Source organism: Pholis gunnellus (genome assembly GCF_910591455.1).
Source record: "Pholis gunnellus genome assembly, chromosome: 11".
In the NCBI taxonomy this organism is placed as follows: Eukaryota; Metazoa; Chordata; class Actinopteri; order Perciformes; family Pholidae; genus Pholis; species Pholis gunnellus.
In genome coordinates, this window is record NC_136538.1 from 11,292,654 (window position 1) to 11,312,555 (window position 19,902).

General features: G+C 43.4%; 1 protein-coding gene across 2 annotated transcripts in view; it reads left to right on the forward strand.

Annotated features, from left to right (window-relative positions):
• slc35f3b (solute carrier family 35 member F3b) overlaps nucleotides 1-19,435 on the forward strand; it is a gene marked incomplete at both ends in the record, with an annotated part of 44,233 nt that extends 24,798 nt beyond the window's left edge. Inside the window, 7 exons of one of the 2 annotated variants that reach the window (XM_079169304.1) lie at nucleotides 660-735; nucleotides 11,204-11,546; nucleotides 14,259-14,478; nucleotides 17,852-17,977; nucleotides 18,487-18,679; nucleotides 18,833-18,922; nucleotides 19,194-19,435. In XM_079169304.1, coding sequence (XP_079025430.1) covers nucleotides 660-735; nucleotides 11,204-11,546; nucleotides 14,259-14,478; nucleotides 17,852-17,977; nucleotides 18,487-18,679; nucleotides 18,833-18,922; nucleotides 19,194-19,435 — 1,290 coding nt within the window. Of the gene's footprint in view, nucleotides 1-659; nucleotides 736-11,203; nucleotides 11,547-14,258; nucleotides 14,479-17,851; nucleotides 17,978-18,486; nucleotides 18,680-18,832; nucleotides 18,923-19,193 lie in introns of those variants that run through there. The other variant, XM_079169303.1, reaches the window with a different exon arrangement.
• Between the last annotated feature and the right edge of the window lie 467 nt (nucleotides 19,436-19,902).

The following is a 19,902-nucleotide window of genomic DNA, read 5'->3' on the forward strand; positions in this document are numbered from 1 at the left end:
TTCTGTTCAGCTGGGTGTAAAAAAAAAAAGCCATAAACCAAAATTCATAAGCATAAAAAAAAAACTAGGGACCCTCAGTTAGTGTTACATTTGGAGATTCCACACGGTACCTTGATAACATAAAGGATTAGTTCGTTTCATAATAATTTATTTAACTACCTCTACCGCCCCACACAAACACGCACTGTACTGCATTGCTTCCATCTATCTGGCACAGAGTCTGTATGCCTGCACGCTGCCCAGGCGGGACCACAGCCACGGGGGCTCGGACAGCCGGGCACACCTGCCTCGGGCCGCAGGGGTATGGTGGGAGGTGGTGGTGATGCTGTAAGGGGGACTGATGGATGTGTGACGTTGGCGAATTGCAGCAATTGCCAAACTGTACGTGAGGAGAGACCAGCCAGGACGCACTGAATACAGCAGATTTGAGGAGGGGAAGGCAAGTGGAGGAAGGGGGGTGGGGGGATACGACAGAGGTAGGGCAAAAACAAAAAAAAACATCATCAAGAGGGGAGTTGGATGGATGCGGGGGGACAGAGAGCAGGAGACCGGCTCTAGGCACATCAAGGGTCCCACCAAGTGGTCTGGTGTCTGCACCAAATCAGCTTCAGGGATGTAGTCGAAGCGGTTTAGAGCTCAGCCCATCCGAGCTCATCGTCATGAAGAAACACTCCGCCAGGGTTGCCCCGCTGTCCGCCTGCAACAGTCCGGTGCTCACCCTCACCAAAGTGGAAGGTAGGGAGAGTTCATATCATTTAGAACATCTGCAACCCCGCAAACCCGGGGCTGGTGCGTGTGTGGGGCTGGTGTGTGTGTGTGTTGTCTGTTATGCAGCCTGTAATGTCTTTTCACAGAATACTCTAAATTTAGAAGCGTCCTTCTGTTGATTTGACGGAGAGAGGATTCCTGCCGGAATATTTTCCTGTGAAGGCTTACCCCTCCTGTCTAATTTAAGACACGGGTCAACTTTAGAAAATCTTACTGCGAGCGAGATAATAAAAAACAACAACACGGGGAATCAATCAAGCGCGCAACTTACCGTTAAACCTACGATGCAAAAGCTCTGCAAACAATTTGACATCGGACAGCATCCTAATCAATTCTCTGCATATAAGTCGTCAAATCCATCACATCATTAATCACATTATTTATTTATGATTTTCCTTCATCGCGTGATGTTATGAAAACCCCCAAAATGTAGCCTGAAATAGACCTGCATTGTCCGAATTACTGTGTCATTGACGCATCGATGTTTTTCAAATTTTGTTTTTTTTTGGGGTGGGGGGGGGGGGGGGGGGGCGACGAATCATGCCGGGCTGATGAACACTGTGCTAAATTTACTGGTCCATAGGGAGGATCTTAAGTTGTTATTGCAGCAGGGATTCCCCCTCACACTCTCCACCCTCCACCCACCACTGGCTGCAAGACTCACAGCTGAAATACCAGAACATCATGTCAGAGCAGATGACACATGAACCACCAGTACACATGTTAATGGCCCCTGTAACCTGGTCTTCAGTCTGCCTTTAGTGGCTTCATTATCAGTCTTACATTAGGTCTTCCCCCGCCTTGTCTGAGAGTCCCTCTGATCTGCAGGAGCACCTTTACAACATTTCTCGCTGACATCATTAAGGCACAACTCCTCTCTGACTCAGTGTGTGTGTGTGTATGTGTGTGTTGCTGAATCACCTGTCTTGACATCATGAACATGCATAGTGTCATTCATTACAGCGATGTCCTCTGCCTCATTCTTGTGCAAAGAAGCATGTTGTGCATTCTTTAATCCACCCCTCAGCACAGAGGACTAGTGAATGTCTCAGTGTTTGGCATAAGCACAGAGTCAACACTGGATTGGCTGCTGATTTCAGCGCTTTGCATCTGAAGTAATCCATATCTCAGGCAACTTCAGGAAAAAAAGGATTCAAATGAATTGATCAATTATTTGCATATTCTTGTCTCTATAACTTTTATTATGTTATACATGTTTGTAGGATTAAAACACACATACACATGTCATGGTGCAAGAAAGTAGTCAAGAGGTTGTGATGACTTACAAATAACAATGATTTGGTTTGATCAGCTAAATGTTACACTGCACGCAGCTGTACTTTGTGCAGTGCAGTAAAGTAGTGCTTGAATAAACACTGTTGGCAACCTGTCAACTTGTGACACCACAGCAAGAAGAGGTAATTTGCCTAAATGTCAGTGTAGCTACTGAAAAAAAGCTGTTTTCAAATCATATTTAATACAAAAGTGAATTCTGAAGACAAAAACAGTACTTCTGCTCTGCTGCAGTAGTTTGGGGAGTCCAAACTTACCCAGATCTTGCTGACTAAGACTTGTCAGTGAAGCTTAACTCTACCTATTGTTTGAGAGTTCACAACACTTTTATTAATGTGAAAATATATGATATACATTAATTATTCATAATTTATCACTCGACCAGCTGCTAGAATGTTGATGAGGAATCTTTCCGCAGTTTCATATGGACACTGCAGAAATGGAATTAACCAACCATATGCTAGCTGTTAAAACTGTGTTGCATATTCACTCACTTTACGGCATTCTGGATAACCTCAGAATAATCACTGCTGCTGGGTAACCAATGATGCTTAAGCTTATCAGTGCATATGTCAGCTCAAAATATTTTACTTTCAGAATAGCTGCGATGGCAGGCTGTTATTTAAGCTTCTATATTAAGAATTAACAAGAGCTATGCTGAGGATAGAGAAAGGATTGTAAACGTGTGTGTTGTGGTTGATACAGTATTGTAAATCGTTGAAGGGAGTCAAAGCTGTAGGGTTTGTGATGTGAATGTACGGCTCCCCATTTCAGCAGCTGCTTTGAAGGAGGAGGGAATCGCAGGGGGGCCACAGCGGATGAACACACAGATTTTTAGAGACTCCGCTGTTTATGTAACCATGGCTCCAAAACCTCTGTTCCCATCACTAATAACCTGCGCACAACTGTCAAAGAGTTACATTTTCCAGCGTCAATCTTCAGTCGTCTCTCTGTTTTCTTCTTTTATTTGTGTCCAGTTAACATCCACAGTGGCACAGAGTATTAGTGTGCCGATGTTTTGAAACAGCAAGATTGAGGAAATGTTGCGACATAGTCAGCTGCAAAACCAAATTCAGAAGTCTAATCTGGTGGGGTGTTTTTTTTTCTTTCTGATTTGAACATGGAATTGTATTTTTGTTTCTACATTCGTAACGTCTCTTCTGGAACTATCCAGTCAGATGCAGCCATGCTTTGCGCTTTGAGGGAAAGGTGGAACCGCCGCCAATCAATTTGGACATCAGACTTAGTGGTGGAATTTTGAGCACGTCCCAGAATCGTCCTGTGTTCCCTTAATGCTTTTGTTTTGTGACCAAAGATTCACTGTCTTCATCCGCAGTATTTATCTCTTCTTGTGTGTGCTCGGTCCATGGTTGACACCTATTGACTTCTCTTTAAACATGTTTCTGGTGATGATGTCTTTGGGGAATATCTGTGTTGTGTCGTCATAGGCAGGGAAGTTCATAAAAATCCCTTTAATCTCTTTAATTTCATTACACGCTTGGAAACAGAGCAGGCGTCTTTGAAAACTGATTGCATACGTCCCCGAGGAAGCTAGTCATATTTTACAAGCTTCTGTTATGAGCGAGCTGAACTTCTCTCCAGGGCCCCATGCAACTTGACCACACATCAATCGATTGATAGCAAATTATGACGGTTCACACTCAGAAGTAGAGGATGAAATGTGCAGATAATGAACTCATTTAGCATCAAATTGGATCTTCACTGTTTCCCAGTAAGATGGATTATCATGTTATTCTGGACAGTCAAGCAGTTCGCTTTATTCTGTGTGCTTAAAGATTTTAAAGATGTGTAGCAATGTTTACTATGAGACTCGTTGCTTTGTGTGGATATTGCTTGAAGTGATGGATGTAAAGTCAGTCCATTTGTCCTGTCTGCCCCGCTGTTAGTGCACAGTGCATGATTCATAGTCCTCTTAATAAAATATGTGCATTTAGTAAAAGAGCAGCAGCATTCACCACTGGGCGAGGGAGATTACCACTTTAAGACATGAATGATTTTGTAAATTTGAGGGGGAAGAGCACAAAATCAAAAATAACACGACATGTTTCCTTCAAGCGTACTCACAAAGGACATAAATAGAAACTTGCATCTCAATCTCGTTTGCATGCGTCCTATTTGTATGTAAATTTACATTCAGGCCTGTGTGAACAGCAAAACCCCCAGTATGGAGATGAAAACAAAGGTCAAACACACGTACATATGTGTTTAACCTGCATCAGTGGTGTTAAAAGATCCCCAGAAGCAGCTGTGAATTTTGAAGATTTCCTGTTGAAGCTCCTTAAAATGTGACGTCTCACTTTAATCCTCCGGATGTAATTGGAGTTGACTTTGAGGGTAGTCGGAGGAGTAATGCTTTTAAAATCATTTTGAAAGCAAGTGAAACAGGGCTTTCTTGCTTGATAGGTGTGCAATGAATACACTGTGACAGGGCTTTTATTTTGTTGTGAGGCCAAGCTTTTGCTCTGGTTTATGTAATGCAGAGTGTGTGTGTGTGTGTGTGTGTGTGTGTGCAGAGAAAGCCACCAGTTTCATTGTAATGAATGAGATTTAGCTGAGCAGATGGATTGATGTTATGTGCTAAAATCAATTCATCGTATAAGTTCATTTGAGGTTTGCTGCCACGACTTCCTTGCCGCATGTATCTCATTTGTATTTCATACAAGAAAGTGCCTTCTGCAACAGTGTTGCAGTGTTTCATCTTTGAGCAAAATCCTCTGGCAAAATGTGTAAAAGGGAAGCTCTAAACTCTAATCCAGAATTGAGGGAGTTGATCCGAAAGATTTTTTTTTAGGATGCAGGACGGCTGCCTATCCTCTTTAAATATTTAATGCATCCAGTAGACCAGATGGTACTTGTGGTGGATCTATAGGGCTAATTATTACAAACCTGAAATAACAAAATATATACACCATCCCTACAGCTGTTTCTTGTAATTGTCAGTAAAAATGCGTGCTGTGTGTTTCCTTCATCAAAAACGTCGTAGTTGGCAGTTCACTCCATCTAAATCTTGTTGGACAAACCTTTTCTTTTGGTCCCATTTAAAAAAAAAAAAAAAAAAAAACGTATCAGTCAACTGTAAGGGTCATTTTACGGCAGCGATGTAATGGGAAGGTTGAAATGTATCTGGAAATAGTGAAGTCCAAAGAAAGCATCATGTAAGTCTGATGGAGTTCATGTGTTATCAGTGGCCTCGGGCTGCAGGAAGGGAGTAAAACCGCTGTTTGTGCAGACACTCAGAGTGTACACCTGCGGTGGTTGTCTATCCATTACTTCAACAGGGACGCTGTGGCCAAATCTTTTAAATATTGATTTGTGTCGGAAAGTGCCGGGACTCTTGCCAGTCTGTTAAACTGCAGGCCCATCACGCTACAGTCACTATTGTAACGGACTGCAAGATGGAGGGAGGGAGGAACGCTTCAGGACTGTGGGACGTACTCTTGGGCAGTGCACCCGCTACCAAAAGTGAGTAATTACTATTGCTCTGCTGTAACACACAGTGCATGGACACACACACAAACACACGCTGGCCTGCTTCCAACCAGTGTTTTGTCGTGTCACTAGCCAATGAGGCATCGGAGGGCCGCAGCATTGACCCGTATCGCGAGCATCTGTTGAACCAGCTGGGCAGGTCAGGGCAGTGACAAACAACAAGTTTGCAACTCGGTAAAGGAAGTTGCTCCGTCGTCCTCTGAGGTTGAAGGAGAAACCGGTCGTGAATTAGGGAGAGTGGGATCAGTAACAGTCGGCCCGCCCTTGTCTGCCCTCCTGGGCCTTTGTCCCCTCAGCCCATGTGGTCCCACCTATCAGCTGGTTGACGCAGCGGGGGTGTGTTTGCGGCCTGACTCTCTGTTGTGTTATTGAGCGAGACAGTCTTGTCAGATGAGCCTGCTCTGGTGAGTTGAAAGGCCTCTGACTGTCAGCTTGGCCTGACCAAGCTGTCACAGCCAAGTATCACAGACTCCCACTGTCTGTCAGACTTAGACATTACAAAGACAGTGACTGCTGCCTGTCTGTCTTCAGCCTGTCTGTCTGACCTGACAGGATAAAAGTCCCATCCTTCTGTAGTGTGACATTTGTAGTTTATAGCTTGCTTTAAATATCCAGAAAAGGTCTTACTTTTTAAACAGTAGGGCTCAGACATTGACATGTCAGAAATGACAAACCGCGTTGGTCAACATGGGATTGAAGGAGTTATTTTTATTAAGAGTACTGATGCACTGATTGATGTTGTGTGACAGCCAAAGATGAACAGGCGTTTTGCATTTATACCCTACATTTGTGCAAAGAAGCTCTTTCATTTTTCAAAATCTAGATTATTACACCTAAAAATAAACGTATGGTTGATGTTATGTACAGCATGGAATAATGGTTGATTATGAGCATGACAGAACGAGGAAGTTGCACCAGTTAATCCATATTCATCACCATCAGAGACCCAAGAGACAGCAAGACAAGGAGAAGAGTTCCTCTGAAGTGTGTATCGGTGATTGATCTGTTTACCCTCTTGAATCACTGAGGCAGAGCACTGCAGTGCACTCTTACTCCCACGGAGGTGTCGCCAAACAGACAAACTTCTCTGACTTCGGTGTCTCTAACTTGAGGTCCCAGAGAAGCAGTCCCGACAGTTGTACGGCCACCACGGCGAACCAACGCTCTCGTGGCGCTATCGTCACTGCTGCCTGCTAGCATCTCTGCTCTGTAGCATGGGGGGGGGGGGGGGGGGGGTGTTGGGAGAGAGGCCTGTTTAGGGAGCTACAGAGAGACATAGCTGGACTTTCTTGGCCTGGCTAGAAAGGCTTTGTGAAGGGTGAGAAAAGGCAGTCAGGCAGGGCTCCGCTGGCACGTTTGGGATTTGCAGCTATCAGCAGGAGAGATCTGCACTGCAGAGTCTGCAGGGGGAGGGAGGAGAGCGTGAGTGGGAACGAGGCTGGTCGGCAAGCAGGGAAGCAGGGAAGCATTCACTGAGATGGGAGGAAAAAACTGGAAAACTGTCCAGATAAATCTCAACACCAATCGCAGTACTTCGACCCTACTGGAAGTAGAATGTATATTAAATACTCTCCGTACGAGGTGCTCAGGGTACTAAAACACTAGTATCATAAAAACATTCTTTTAACACGTTCTCTTTGCTTGAGACCGCCTCTACCTGTGCACATTGAATTCCATGGTGTTCGTAGGCTGAGTGGTTGGGATGGAAGCATTTCAGGAGTAGAAGACGTCTATACAGCTGTCAGATTGGATCCAAATCTGGACCTACAAGGATGCCAGACACTTTCTTCCTGTCTCCAGTGATTTCACAGATGCCTGTTTGGTTCAGTTAAGGACATTTGGACGTAGATTGTGTTGAATGAGCAGAGACATTTTAATTTCGTGTTGAATTGAGCATCTTAGTTAATACAGTAATCTGCAATTACACCTAATCCTTATCTGTTTTAGTGTGTGAAATGCTGAGATTAATTATTAGATAATATAAAACAAATACACTTAAACAAACCAAAGGTTTCGTGTGCCTGCTTTTTACCGCAGTCATGTCTGACCTTGACCGTTGACATTTGATTACAAACCGATAAGGTTAAGAGCTTTCAGTTAATCATTTAGCAGTTAAAGAAGGAGACTCTTTCCAGGTGTTTCAATTATGGTAGTAATGGCTTCAAATGTCATTAGCGGAGGAGCCTTTCTATCTCACACAGCCTCTCTACTGACCCAGCTCTCTCACACTGATGTGTTCAGCAATGCTCCATATTGTTCATCGACGGCTTTCAAGGTCGATACAGCATCATTAGTCACCGTCAGGCTCAAGAAACAAGTGCATTACCATCGAGTCACTGGGTAACAAACGAATGATGCCTCAGCATTAAATCATGGAAGCTTTAATTAATAATTTATGCAACCGTGTTTCATTTAATAACATTGATAACGTATTATCTTTGGAGTATTATGGTAACAGCGTATTTGAAGTGTGACAGAACCCTTAATGTTGTCATGACACATCACTAAGTGTGTTCACATGGGCCAGCGCTGGAGATGCTTGGCTGGGCCCCAGTGCCACTCTGGGGGCTGATTGGCTTGGCCCATCACTGCATTTGGAAGATTAAACTATGCTGCAGTATGGAGCAGCGGCCAGGGCCACGGGATGTGGGACGGAGGCCCAGGAAGGACAAAAACTGGGCGGCGTAAACAAGACATGACCTTCAGAACAAGACAGAGGCTTGGAGCTCAGAATAGAGAAACTTAATTCTCACCCATGTGCCCAAGACTTTGATAGGCATCCATGTGCGTCTGGCTCTTTTTTGGGTCCTTGCTGAATCATCATTTCGTCGCAAGAACAGACAATGATCTTGAATTCATTGCTGCCAAATTTGCCGCAGCAATGTAAGAGCTGTCAATTGCTTTTCTTTTTCTCAGGAGCAGGAGGCGTTGTTCAGGATACCCCAAATAATGCAGCACAATTTCATCTTAATTGCATCACATTTTCACAGCAGATGAGCAGAAATAAAAATCTGTTGTTGTGCATTTAGCAGAGAGCCCGGGGGAAGCCGGGGCATTAGCATGGGAGGCGATAGCCATCGGGGATGTTAATCTGTGGCCACCTGGCAAGGTCACAAGCAGCTCTTCCAGGGAGAATGAGTCGTCTCATTGGGCGTGATGGATACATCTTCTCTGTAAAATATGTAGCAAGCTGCTTATATCAGAAGATAGGTGTCCCTTTGACTGATCACATTAACATGAAGGCAGACGGTTTCATCAGTCTTAGGTTTATGATAAACTAACAGCCAGCTGAAATAATATGAGTTCAGTGTCCTGTTCATGCCATACAATAACAACTTTCACAGTAAAACCCCAACTTAAGTTAGATTCATGTTATCTTTTTGAAGTGCGTTCTGCAGTCAGCAGTGAAGATGAATCGGCAAAAGACTCCCTGCGGCACATCATTATCTCTGGAAGCACCATTAGGGAGATCCCTCTGTTTTAACTTGTTGGAAGGTGGGAAGCTACAGAAGACGCACGGTGCATGTTATGCAGCCGTTATGAAACGGGGCTGATATACGAGGCTGTTTTCTGTGTGGTCGCCTCACTTCCCTGATTGAAATAGTTGTGATTTGTAGTTTTGTTCTCTGCGGTGAAAGTATAGCTGTAGGCTCTGTTTGGCTTAAATACAAATACAATTATTTATAGTCTTGTAGCATTGTTGCTGGTAGATTTAATAAATACTAATTAATTAATATCAAGATATGTAATGATTATTAATAATTCAGTTATTATTTATATACCCATACATTAGTATAAAAGAATGATGGTACTCAGCTTACGCCATAAGACATTAGTTTACATTAGTTTAATTAACACAATTTAACACAAAATTAAATTTCGGACGCCACCCACTTTGAGATAAATAGGGAAAACTTAATCTCAAGGTTGCTACGGAGTTCTTCTCAAGGTCTACAGGGACTGCTGCAGGAAAGGAACCAAACAGTTGATATAGATCACTGAATAAAACCTGATCAATGAAATACAGAATGAATTAAACAACATAGAAAGAGATTGTTATCAGGACACAGACAGATGTAGGTATACATGTGTACCTATATGCATAATACATGATTGGATAGGATTAGTTTGAGCTGTGGTTAAGATAAAATAAATGTCAAATTGTAAAAGGTTTACAAATAAAGCCAATTTGACAAGCTGAGGTAGATACAATATATATATATATATATATATATATATATATATATACAAAATACAAGGATTAAACATGGGAACACAAATGGTTCATATATGAAAATACCTATAAGGCAGGATCTTACCAAATGATTAATATTAGTATGAATATATATGATTCATATCAATTGAAATTGACCAAAATAGGAACTAATTTACACACAGATGTGGATTATATCACAAGGAGTCATAAATGGAGAGAGGTCAACAGGAGGTCCAAAACCTCCTTGTGAACCTCCATGTGAAGGAACTCTTCCTATTACTAAATATACGTTAACTCAGCATAACATAGCAGTTAAAGTACATGTTGCGTCAGAGCCATAAAACATGGTAGACTCAACCTCTGAGTACGTCCAGGCACATTGTACATTGAGATTTCAACCACTAAGTGACTTATAGGGTCCAGAGAGCAGTCTCTGGAGAGAGCTTATTAGTTCAGATTGTGTCATTGACATTTCAGCTTTGTCATCCTTCCGTGGATGTTCGCTACAGTCTTAGCGAAGATACGTTGAAGTATCGTTTATACACAATGTGATTGTGAGATATAGAGGGAGGCTGAGACAATGACGATCTGCTGTATGAAGGAATAATACGTCTGTTGTTAGGTTGTGTTTGAGCTTCTTGGCTTCTGTGCCTCGGCACAGGATTATACAGTTAAATGAATGAATTGTTTGGAGGACACAATAAACACAGTATCCATAAGTAAGTCCAATGACTCGAGGTAAGTGAGTCAGCTTTGACGCACAGAGTGGGTGTGAGTGGAACAGAAAACAGCACGTCAACACTTTGCCTCAATTCACACATTACTGAAGATGTATGGAGGCTATCAGGTTGTGACGGGAGCAATAGCAAAGTTAAGCAGTGCTGTGTGTGCCTTTGGGCACTCTGGGGCATGCACACACAAAAGCACACGCGTAGACACACACACACACACGCGCACACACACACACACACGTCATTGTAACTCACGAGGTGGAGAAGAGGTCTCCTTGGATTGGATATCAGATCTGCCCTCTTTTGTCCTCTGTTTGGCTGCAGCCTGTCACACTTGATCACCACATTTTTAACTCGGATGTCTGATTGATTACCTTCAAGTTCAATTAAACTGTGAAAGAAGCTATCTTTAGCCGGCAAACTTGGCAAGACATGGGTGACCTGAAGTCATTCTCACACAGAAAAGAGTTTCCTAAAGGCTCTTACGACAGATTGTATGCAAGAGATAAAAAAAAAGAAGGATTACACTGTATGTAGAATGCTAATGTATGTATAACGCTAAACTATATGAGCTTCTGAACTCTAAAGCAAAATCCCCTCTTGTGAAGAAATATAAAAAAAACATTCCTGATCATAGAACAAACTGTCAGCGTGTTCAATCTGTCATGTATGTGTTCATGTTTAGGAGAAGACCGCCCCAGGGAGAATGTGGTGGGCCCCGCAGACGCACAGTCGGCTGGCGGTACGGCCGGAGTGGAGTCCGGCTCCAGCAAGCGGAAGCTCCACTGCTGCATCAGAGTGACGACCGTGCAGGTGCGGAAGGCCCTGTGGGGGGTCGCCATGGTGATATGCGTGTGCTCCTCCTGGGCCGGGTCCACCCAGCTGGCCAAGCTCACCTTTAAGCAGTTCGACGCCCCCTTCACCCTCACCTGGTTCGCCACCTCCTGGAACTGCCTCTTCTTCCCGCTCTACTACATCGGCCATGTGTGCAAGAGTCCAGAGAGGCAGACGGCCAGACAGAGATTCAGGTAAGAAGACTCTCACTGCATGCAAGTCAAAAAGTACAATTTCAAAATCAATCCTAAAACTCATAGGGGGCCCGTTGAGGGTAGTTGAAACTGTGTTTGTATGCAGTACACGTTTGGGTTTTGTCAACAAGCCTCGCTGCTCCTGGACCAGTTGGTGTAAAGATTAATAAGGTGAACAAGGTGTTACGGTAGTCGAGGCGTGATGTAATAAAAGCATGGCTGACTTTTTCCAAAACTTGAAGTAAGGGTCTGGTTTTTGCCATGTTCCTTAGTTGGAGGATACTAAAACGAAACAGACATTTCATTTCGGTTGGAATCAACAGCAATCAAATGCAACAGCACAACTGAATGTCAGCATCCTGAACAATGTTGCATTGTAGTCATGCTGACCATGCATCAATGTACCATTATTCGGGGGAAAATATAACATCGTTGCATAGGGGTCTACTTAACAGTGCATCTTAGCCACCACTAAAACACTGTGCACAATTAAAACAAAGTTGTATTGCTAAATGTTCTTCTTATTGTTAAGGCCTTACAAGCCAAATACACACAACACACAACTATTTATTCTGCCGCTACATCAGAAATGACTAAGAGGAAATGATCAACTGTGAAAGTGAAGTCAACCACAGTCAAAGGGAATTGTTTTCTATGAAACGCTCACCGGTGATGCACCGACTTTATCATACAATTTCACATACTACAAAATAAAGCAATTTTCATATCAGCAACAGCCTCAGTGGACCAGAATCCAGTCATTGGAAATCATTTTCTGGAAAGTTGATGACGAAAAGTCTAACTAGCCTTCTTTATACAGATACAGCTGAAATGCTCAGACACATTCTGTGGAGATTGTTGAAAAGACTTGTGGGAAGCCTTGCTGTGAATGCCGCTGTACCCAAACATGGGGTCAAGATCTTATAATTGATGATCTCACTGCCGGGTTATTTATGCACAATCACTCCCTGTTTACATTTGATTTCCAACCCAGCCCACCATTTACCTCATTTGGAGTATCAGGTTCCTATGCCACCTCTCGTTATGCTGCTGCAGCAAACAGAAAGTATGAAATCCTAAGTGTGTTAGCGGCGTTTTCACACTTGAAAACAGTCCATTCATCGGGATCTTTAGAAAAAAAGTCTTATCGCTGCAACCTGCTGTGCTACTTTGGCACAAAGAGCGAAAGAGGGTGGAAGTATTTGGAAGGTGTGGTGGGCGGGTGAGCCGGGGGGGGGGGGGGGGGGGGGGGGATTGGCTCTGTGCTTGTGATGCACTTCTGTGATGTAGCTCTGACTCTTGGAGGGCTTTACACAAGGATCCGGGGCTCACACTCCTCGGCCCGGAGCTGATGTGCTCCGAAATACCAAGCGCTTCCGTTTCCTTTGTGTTTATTCAAATTGCACCTGCTGGTGAATCTTAGACAATGAGAAATAGAGAGCAAGAGTTGACATTTGTAATAGTTGTCCTGTCTCTTTACATAAAACGGAGACCAGAGTAAAGGCAAAGACATGACATCACTTCTATTCCTGAAGAGCCAGAGTCCGACATGCTGCTCTGAAATAGTTAGATTTGAAAATGCAGTGTGTTTAAAGTGTGTGTTGACTTCATGAGCTGCTAGCTGGTTTCAAATCAGCTTCCTCGACACCTTCCTCAGCACAGTAGAGCTGGGAGTCTTTCTAAAAAATCAATGCAGATTACGGGCAGAGCAGAAACAAACCACAAACTGTCGGTTGGGGTGGATTTGAAGGCGGCGTATCCAGTGTCTGTAATGAAATGATGATAGACTTTAATGTGATTGTCACCGAATCCGTGTGTTTATAAAGGGAGTGTGTAGTGCTGACTCAGCCCTCTGGAGTTGGTTCGTAATAGTGCTGCTCCTCAGCATCCGGCAAGCACTCTTACAAATGTGCTACCCGCCACTCCATCAGCTATTGCTGCTTCATCACTTTCCTAGGGCCAGCAGCTTTCAGAGTAAACGGTGAAACTCAGGAGCACAGTCAAAACGCTGTGTGCTACTTTGGCACAGAGCGCAAAAATGCATAAATGTTACATTATGACGGGGGGGTTCTTGGCATCACAGCAGAGTGACGCAACTTAAAGTCTTACTGATGAAAACATTTCAAAACAACAGAGTCGACAGGATCACTTTCAAGTATTTTGATACCGATACTTTTCATTTCACACACTTGAAAACCTACAGCTTCTGTGTAGTTAAACACTCTTCTAGACAGGAATCATCTTATCAACAGTATATGACCAGTTACATCGCTTCTTCAAGATACAGGTTACAGTTCTGCTTCCACAGCATATCTAGTTAGAATGCGCATATGCAACATTTGCATAAGTATTATAATATATTAAAAGATAAATCCTATTACTGTAAAAACCTGAGGATGAAATAAACAAGCTCAGAAATATTTAACTTGATTGCCTTGTGGCAGATTCAATTGTGTTGGTAAATATTTACTAATTTCTCTTGGTCCCAAAGGCACTGTGGAGCAATGTTCAATATTTAGATGTTAAAACGAGGATTACTTCATCACTGATTAGAGTCTCTGGTCTCTCTGGTATCATTTGTTCAGACAGAGCTGTTTGTGTTCATAAATATTGAATAAAGTCCCAGATCGAAATAACATTTATCAACTCTTAAATTAGTTGTTCCCCATTTTTCAATATTCCGACGCTGCTCTGCATCATGTCTCTGCACAGGGAGTGCTGTAGGTTTTTCGGGGACGACGGGCTCACACCCAAGGTGTTTTTCACCAAGGTAGCTCCCTTTGGCCTGCTGTGGATCCTCACCAACTACCTGTACCTGCAGGCCCTCAGGAAGATCAACACAACAGACGTGTCGGCGCTCTTCTGTTGTAACAAGGCCTTCGTCTTCCTGCTGTCCTGGATTGTACTTAGAGACCGCTTCATGGGGGTCAGGGTGAGTACATCTGCCTGTGTGTGTGTGTGTATGAGAAAGAGGTTTTTCACTTCCTGAGAGGAAATGTTTTCCCCGCTGCATCTTTAAAGACGAGTCTGAGTCAAGCACAGGTCCCCAAAAGGGAAGTGGATAGTAAAACAATGATTTACCCTCCAGGCTGCTCACTCACCTTGGGCAACTTTCACTTGTACGACATAATAAAAAAACATTCAATAAAAGAAATATATTTGCATAATGTAATTGCTACAATTTCATATAAAATAATAATGTGCAAAATTCCCATAAATGACATTTTGCAACGCTTGTGTCCATGCTATTACGTCTGCCTGTATAAGGTTGCGTATTATCAGAGTAGCTTGTAGTTCTTGGAAACTACAATATGGACTGATATTATCTTTTCATTGAGTGCTTTGATCATGCTCATTTTAGTCTCAAACTGACTAAATTCAGATAAGATTCGAGCTGCACTTTTGAGGCAGATTCCAATATCTATATTAAAAGTGAGTAAAAAAAAATCATGAAAGTCTGATTAATGAGTTGTTCCACCAAATTTGGATTTTTCCCCTCCCACACTGACTCAATATGATCATCTTCATAGTTCTAAAAAGTAAAAAGTATGATGTTTTTCACAAGAACCAAGCCAAGACTAGAGAAAAGTCAGAAAATATATACTGTAGCTTTGTGTAGCAGGTGTTTAAGTTTAAGTTCTTTCCTGTCCTGTAAATCACGTAGCCACCTCTCAGGTTTATCTTGTGACCTCTTGGAGGCCTCAAGACCATCAACACAAAGGACAAAGACAGAAATGCTGAATATTTTCACATACGTTAACACGTCTGTGGTTCTATTTCTATATGCGTTTTATCTGCGATAAGCAAATATTGGTCAATGGCTCATCAATTTTTCAGGCGAAGGCTTGCTGTACGTTGTATAACAGATGACCTTCGCTTACCTTTGTGCTTCTTCTTACTGTCTCTCTCTTGTCTCTGCTTTCGGTTGAGAGAAACAAATCAAATTCTTCCTCTAAGCACTGTGTTTAAATTGGTGTATCTGTATCGCCTCTATTCCGCACTAGAAATCACTCATAATGACAAAAAAAAAACCACCCTGTTTAACTCAAAAAAGGAGTGAAAATAATGTAGTGCTTTTACTGTTGCTCTGACTGAATTTGCCACTGAATGTGTGAGCTGCTCACACAAGCACGGTCTAGTGGAGAGCATGTTACCTGTGCGCCAGCGTGATTTCCCTCCAGTGATCACTGTGTCATTCAAATGTGCCTCCTGGTGGGCGTCTGTTTGTCACTGATTTCATCCAGATGAAGAGAGACAAGCAGGGGAGTGAGGGCTTAGCTCTGTGAATCGAGGTATCTCCCGCTCTCCCTCCCCCCCTCCACCCCTCACAGGCTTTCATATCTGCAGCCGTCCTGCACTCTGCAGAATGGCTTTCCCCCCTTTTTTTTTCTTTCACACACTCACAACCACCCCATTTCATCCCTAGTGCATGCCCCAACTCCCCACCCCCATTATCTGCAATGAAAGACTTCAGTAGGAGACAAATACTGTAATAATCCTGCTTCTGTATCTTTCACACCCCCAGCTTCTCTCTCTCTCTCTCTCTCTCTCTCTCGGTGGCGGGGATTGCAGTGTTTGGATGTCTGCAGCAATGCAGGGGATCTTGGACGAGTTTGTCGTGAAAGTGAAGGAGGGGAGAGAGAAAGCTGGGGGATGCTACATCATCCTTGTTAAACAGGATGATATGGGTTGTTTCAGGGATTTGTGCTCATAATAAGATGGCTCAGTTTGGTGGCAAAGTCAGAATGGACGGGTTAGATGGTCCTTCAATTAAATGAAGAGCCCTTCGGCTGGGGTGTGACTTGCATTTGGATTTATCAGTTGTAAAGGGGAGTTCAGCCTAATCCACCTCACATGAGCAACGTGCAGGTGTCGTGACCCTTTTCCTCCTCGGACACCCAGATTGTGCTGAAACATCTAAAAAAAACAACTAAATCACCAACACAGCAGGGTCGCTGACCTTGTTAGCAAACAGTCCATCACAAGAAATACTTGAAGAAAGGTGTAGCTGTGACTGACAGACAGCCTGCAGTGCAGAAAGAGCCATTTTGCCAAAAGGTGCCCAAGGGCTCTGGCCAAGCAAAAAACGCACGGCTCATTTATCTTCCCGACACCTCTTTTAATGCAGAGCATGAATCCACTCAGCCGGACTGCAGCATGTCCCTTCCGCTATTCTTCAGCCGAACACACATGTGCTCAAACAAATAGCAAAGACGAATTCTGGAAGGGGAATAAAGTATGGAGGAAAGATTTTGGTTCAGAATTATTGAAGGCTGATTGAGAGCGGGACGGAACAGATGGTTTGGTGGTGTTTTGAAGCTGTGATCGCAGGGAGTGGGGAGTGGGTGTGAAACGTGGTGGATGGAGGGGGCTATTTGGTTTGTAAACATGATGGCAGTGTAACGGAAATCAATGTCAGACAATCGAGCCGACGTTGTAGAAGCTGCCTGTGCTATGCTGGAAGCACTTGTGCTGTGAATCTGGGAATAAGTTTCATTTGAGAGCGAGTACAGTGGTGGAAGATGTACTCACATCCTTTACTTAAGTAGAAGTACCAATACTTTAAATGTAGAAATACTCCATTACAAGTACTTGTTGTGCATTTTAAATCATGCTTAAGTGAAAGTACAAAGTTAAAGTACTAAAAGTACTGGTTTTGCAGAATATTAGACCTGTGACTGATATAATATATTACATATATATTACGTATTACCTCAGAAAAATCTGAGCTGTCATCAGATGATTTAACAGGAGAGGAAAGACAAAAAAAACTGTTCATAGTATATCGACAATATCTTTTTTTAAGGGGCCATAAACAAAAACTTGGGAACCATTACATATTTAACAATGTACTGTATGTTGTATATTTCTTTCTGTACATTTTCTATTTGTAAAGTAACTCAATAAATAAATGTAGTGAAGTAAAAAGTACAATATTAAAGAATAAAGTAGCATAAAATGGAGATACTGAAGTATGGTATAAATACCTTAAAATTGTACAGTTCTAAAGTAAATGTAGCTCATCTGTTCATACATGTGCGTGCGTCTGCCTGTGTGAGAAAAGGTAAATAGCAAATGAGCAGTCTGCTGCCTATGAAACAAAATGCACATATTAATTATAACATTACAAGCCTCGTCCTGTGATGCTTCTGCAGTGACAGACAATGTGCCATGTGTGCCTGCTGTGTCCCAACACAGCGGTAAAGGTTTCGCGCGTCTTTATCGCCACACTGCGAGCAGCGTGTCGTCCCTCCGTCACTCGCTCACGTTCCTCCTTCTCTCTCTCGTTCTCTCTCTCTCTACAGATAGTAGCTGCTATCTTAGCCATAGCAGGAATTGTGATGATGACCTATGCTGATGGATTCCACAGCCATTCAGTCATCGGCATTACTTTGGTCGTGGCCTCTGCTTCGATGTCAGCGCTCTACAAGGTATTTGTTTGCATCCGATCAATTGTAAAGAACATGACTAAGCCCGTGTCCTTCCATAAACCTCGCTTGTAGTGACACCTTCATCTGCAGGGGAACAATAAGTATATAAAAAGAAAATAGCTTAACATATGTATGAATAGTCTGGTCTTATGTAAGAAATCCTGGACTAGCTCCCTTCTACTTATGTAACCAGGTGGCAGAAGACAGGAAGAGATTATGAAATGTAACACTGAGCTGACAGAAGCGTGTGATATGTGAGCGTTCGGTGGCTGGCCCCCGGGCTGCGATGTCCCGATCAAGGAGGTTACGGGACAGATAGCTATATTTTGACAGGGCTCAGGTCTCCTCTGCCCTGCTGTCTGTGCTGCCTAATGTGATAAACAGACAGCAGCGGCCCTGTGCCAGAGACGTGGCAAGTGCTTGGCAGATGCACCCCTCTGCAATATCCCTCTGCTCCTTAAGGGGGCAGATTTTGTGCATTCACGACTCCCCTCCCTTTTTGTCCTCAGGTGCTCTTCAAGATGGTCCTGGGCAGTGCCAAGTTTGGAGAGGCTGCGCTCTTTCTGAGCATCGTTGGCAGCGCCAACTTTGTTTTCATCAGCTTCGTGCCGGTCATCCTGTATTTTACACATGTGGAGTACATCGGCTCACTCGCAGACGTCCCCTGGGCCTACCTCTGTGGGGTCGCAGGCCTGCAGTTTGGTACGGAAAGATGACACGTGAAGCAATGTTGTGGTATCAGAAATCTGATACCACAACGATTATGCAACAAATGAACATAGCTTTTTCAGGTTTTGTGGTTTCACACCCTCATTGTGTAGCCAGCTGCTGCTCTGATTGTGCTTCTTCCCACAGCTTTCAACGTCCTGGTGAACTTTGGCATAGCGATTACGTACCCGACATTAATCTCCCTTGGCATCGTCCTAAGTGTTCCTGTAAATGCCAGTAAGTCTCTTGGCTTTCCTCCCGGACTTAACTTTTTAGATCCGGCCAACATTAAATATCTGATGGCATTGAAATCCCCCCCCCCAAAAGTATTCATCTATATTTGATGAATAGAATGTAGATTTCAAATTCACATTGCATGGTTTTCTGTGACAAACTTCTTCATTCTTCCACTTTCTAAATTCACTTCTAAATTAATTCTTGTTTGTTAATTAGAATATTAACAAATTCCTTCATATGCTGACACGAATGCATCCTCTTCATTTTACAGTGGTGGACCTCTACACGTGCGAAATTAACTTCAACACAGTGCGCCTCATCGCCGTGTTCATCATTTGCCTGGGTTTCCTCATGCTGCTGCTCCCTGAGGACTGGGACCAGTGCATCATCCAGCTCAGCACAAAGCTGCGCAAGCGTGACGAGCCGGCAGAGGGCAGTGCAGAGGCGGGCGCCACCACGGGGCTCAACTGGAGAGGGAGAGCCAGGGCCCCCATGTCAACATTTGCACATTGACTCCATGAAATGTTACCACGCAAACACATACCTAACACACAGACAGACAAAGGGAGGGAGACACGTTAACGTTCATTTTAAATTAAAATGGTGACATTTGACCTGTGTGGTGAGCTGCCCTCCCTGAATGGAAGGAGTATCTCAGACTGCCCTCTGATCAGTAACATTTCGGTCAAAGGGGGAGATGCGGGAGGCGCCGACTGTGTATCGTTCATTTGGTGTCCATTCCACACAGAAGTTATCAGAGTTGGTGCATGGACACGGACAATATTAATTGTTACCCTTCTTACCCAAAAGATTATCAGGTGTAACTGATTGAGTCGTGTATTAATTTTGCTGTACCTCTTAATCATTCCATGGATTCACTACATCCTTGCGCCTGGGAAGACTTGCCAACTTGCCTGATATCTTTCAGTTCTGAGAAGAAGAAGAAGAAAAAAAAAGACTTTCTGGAGGCAGGCCTAACT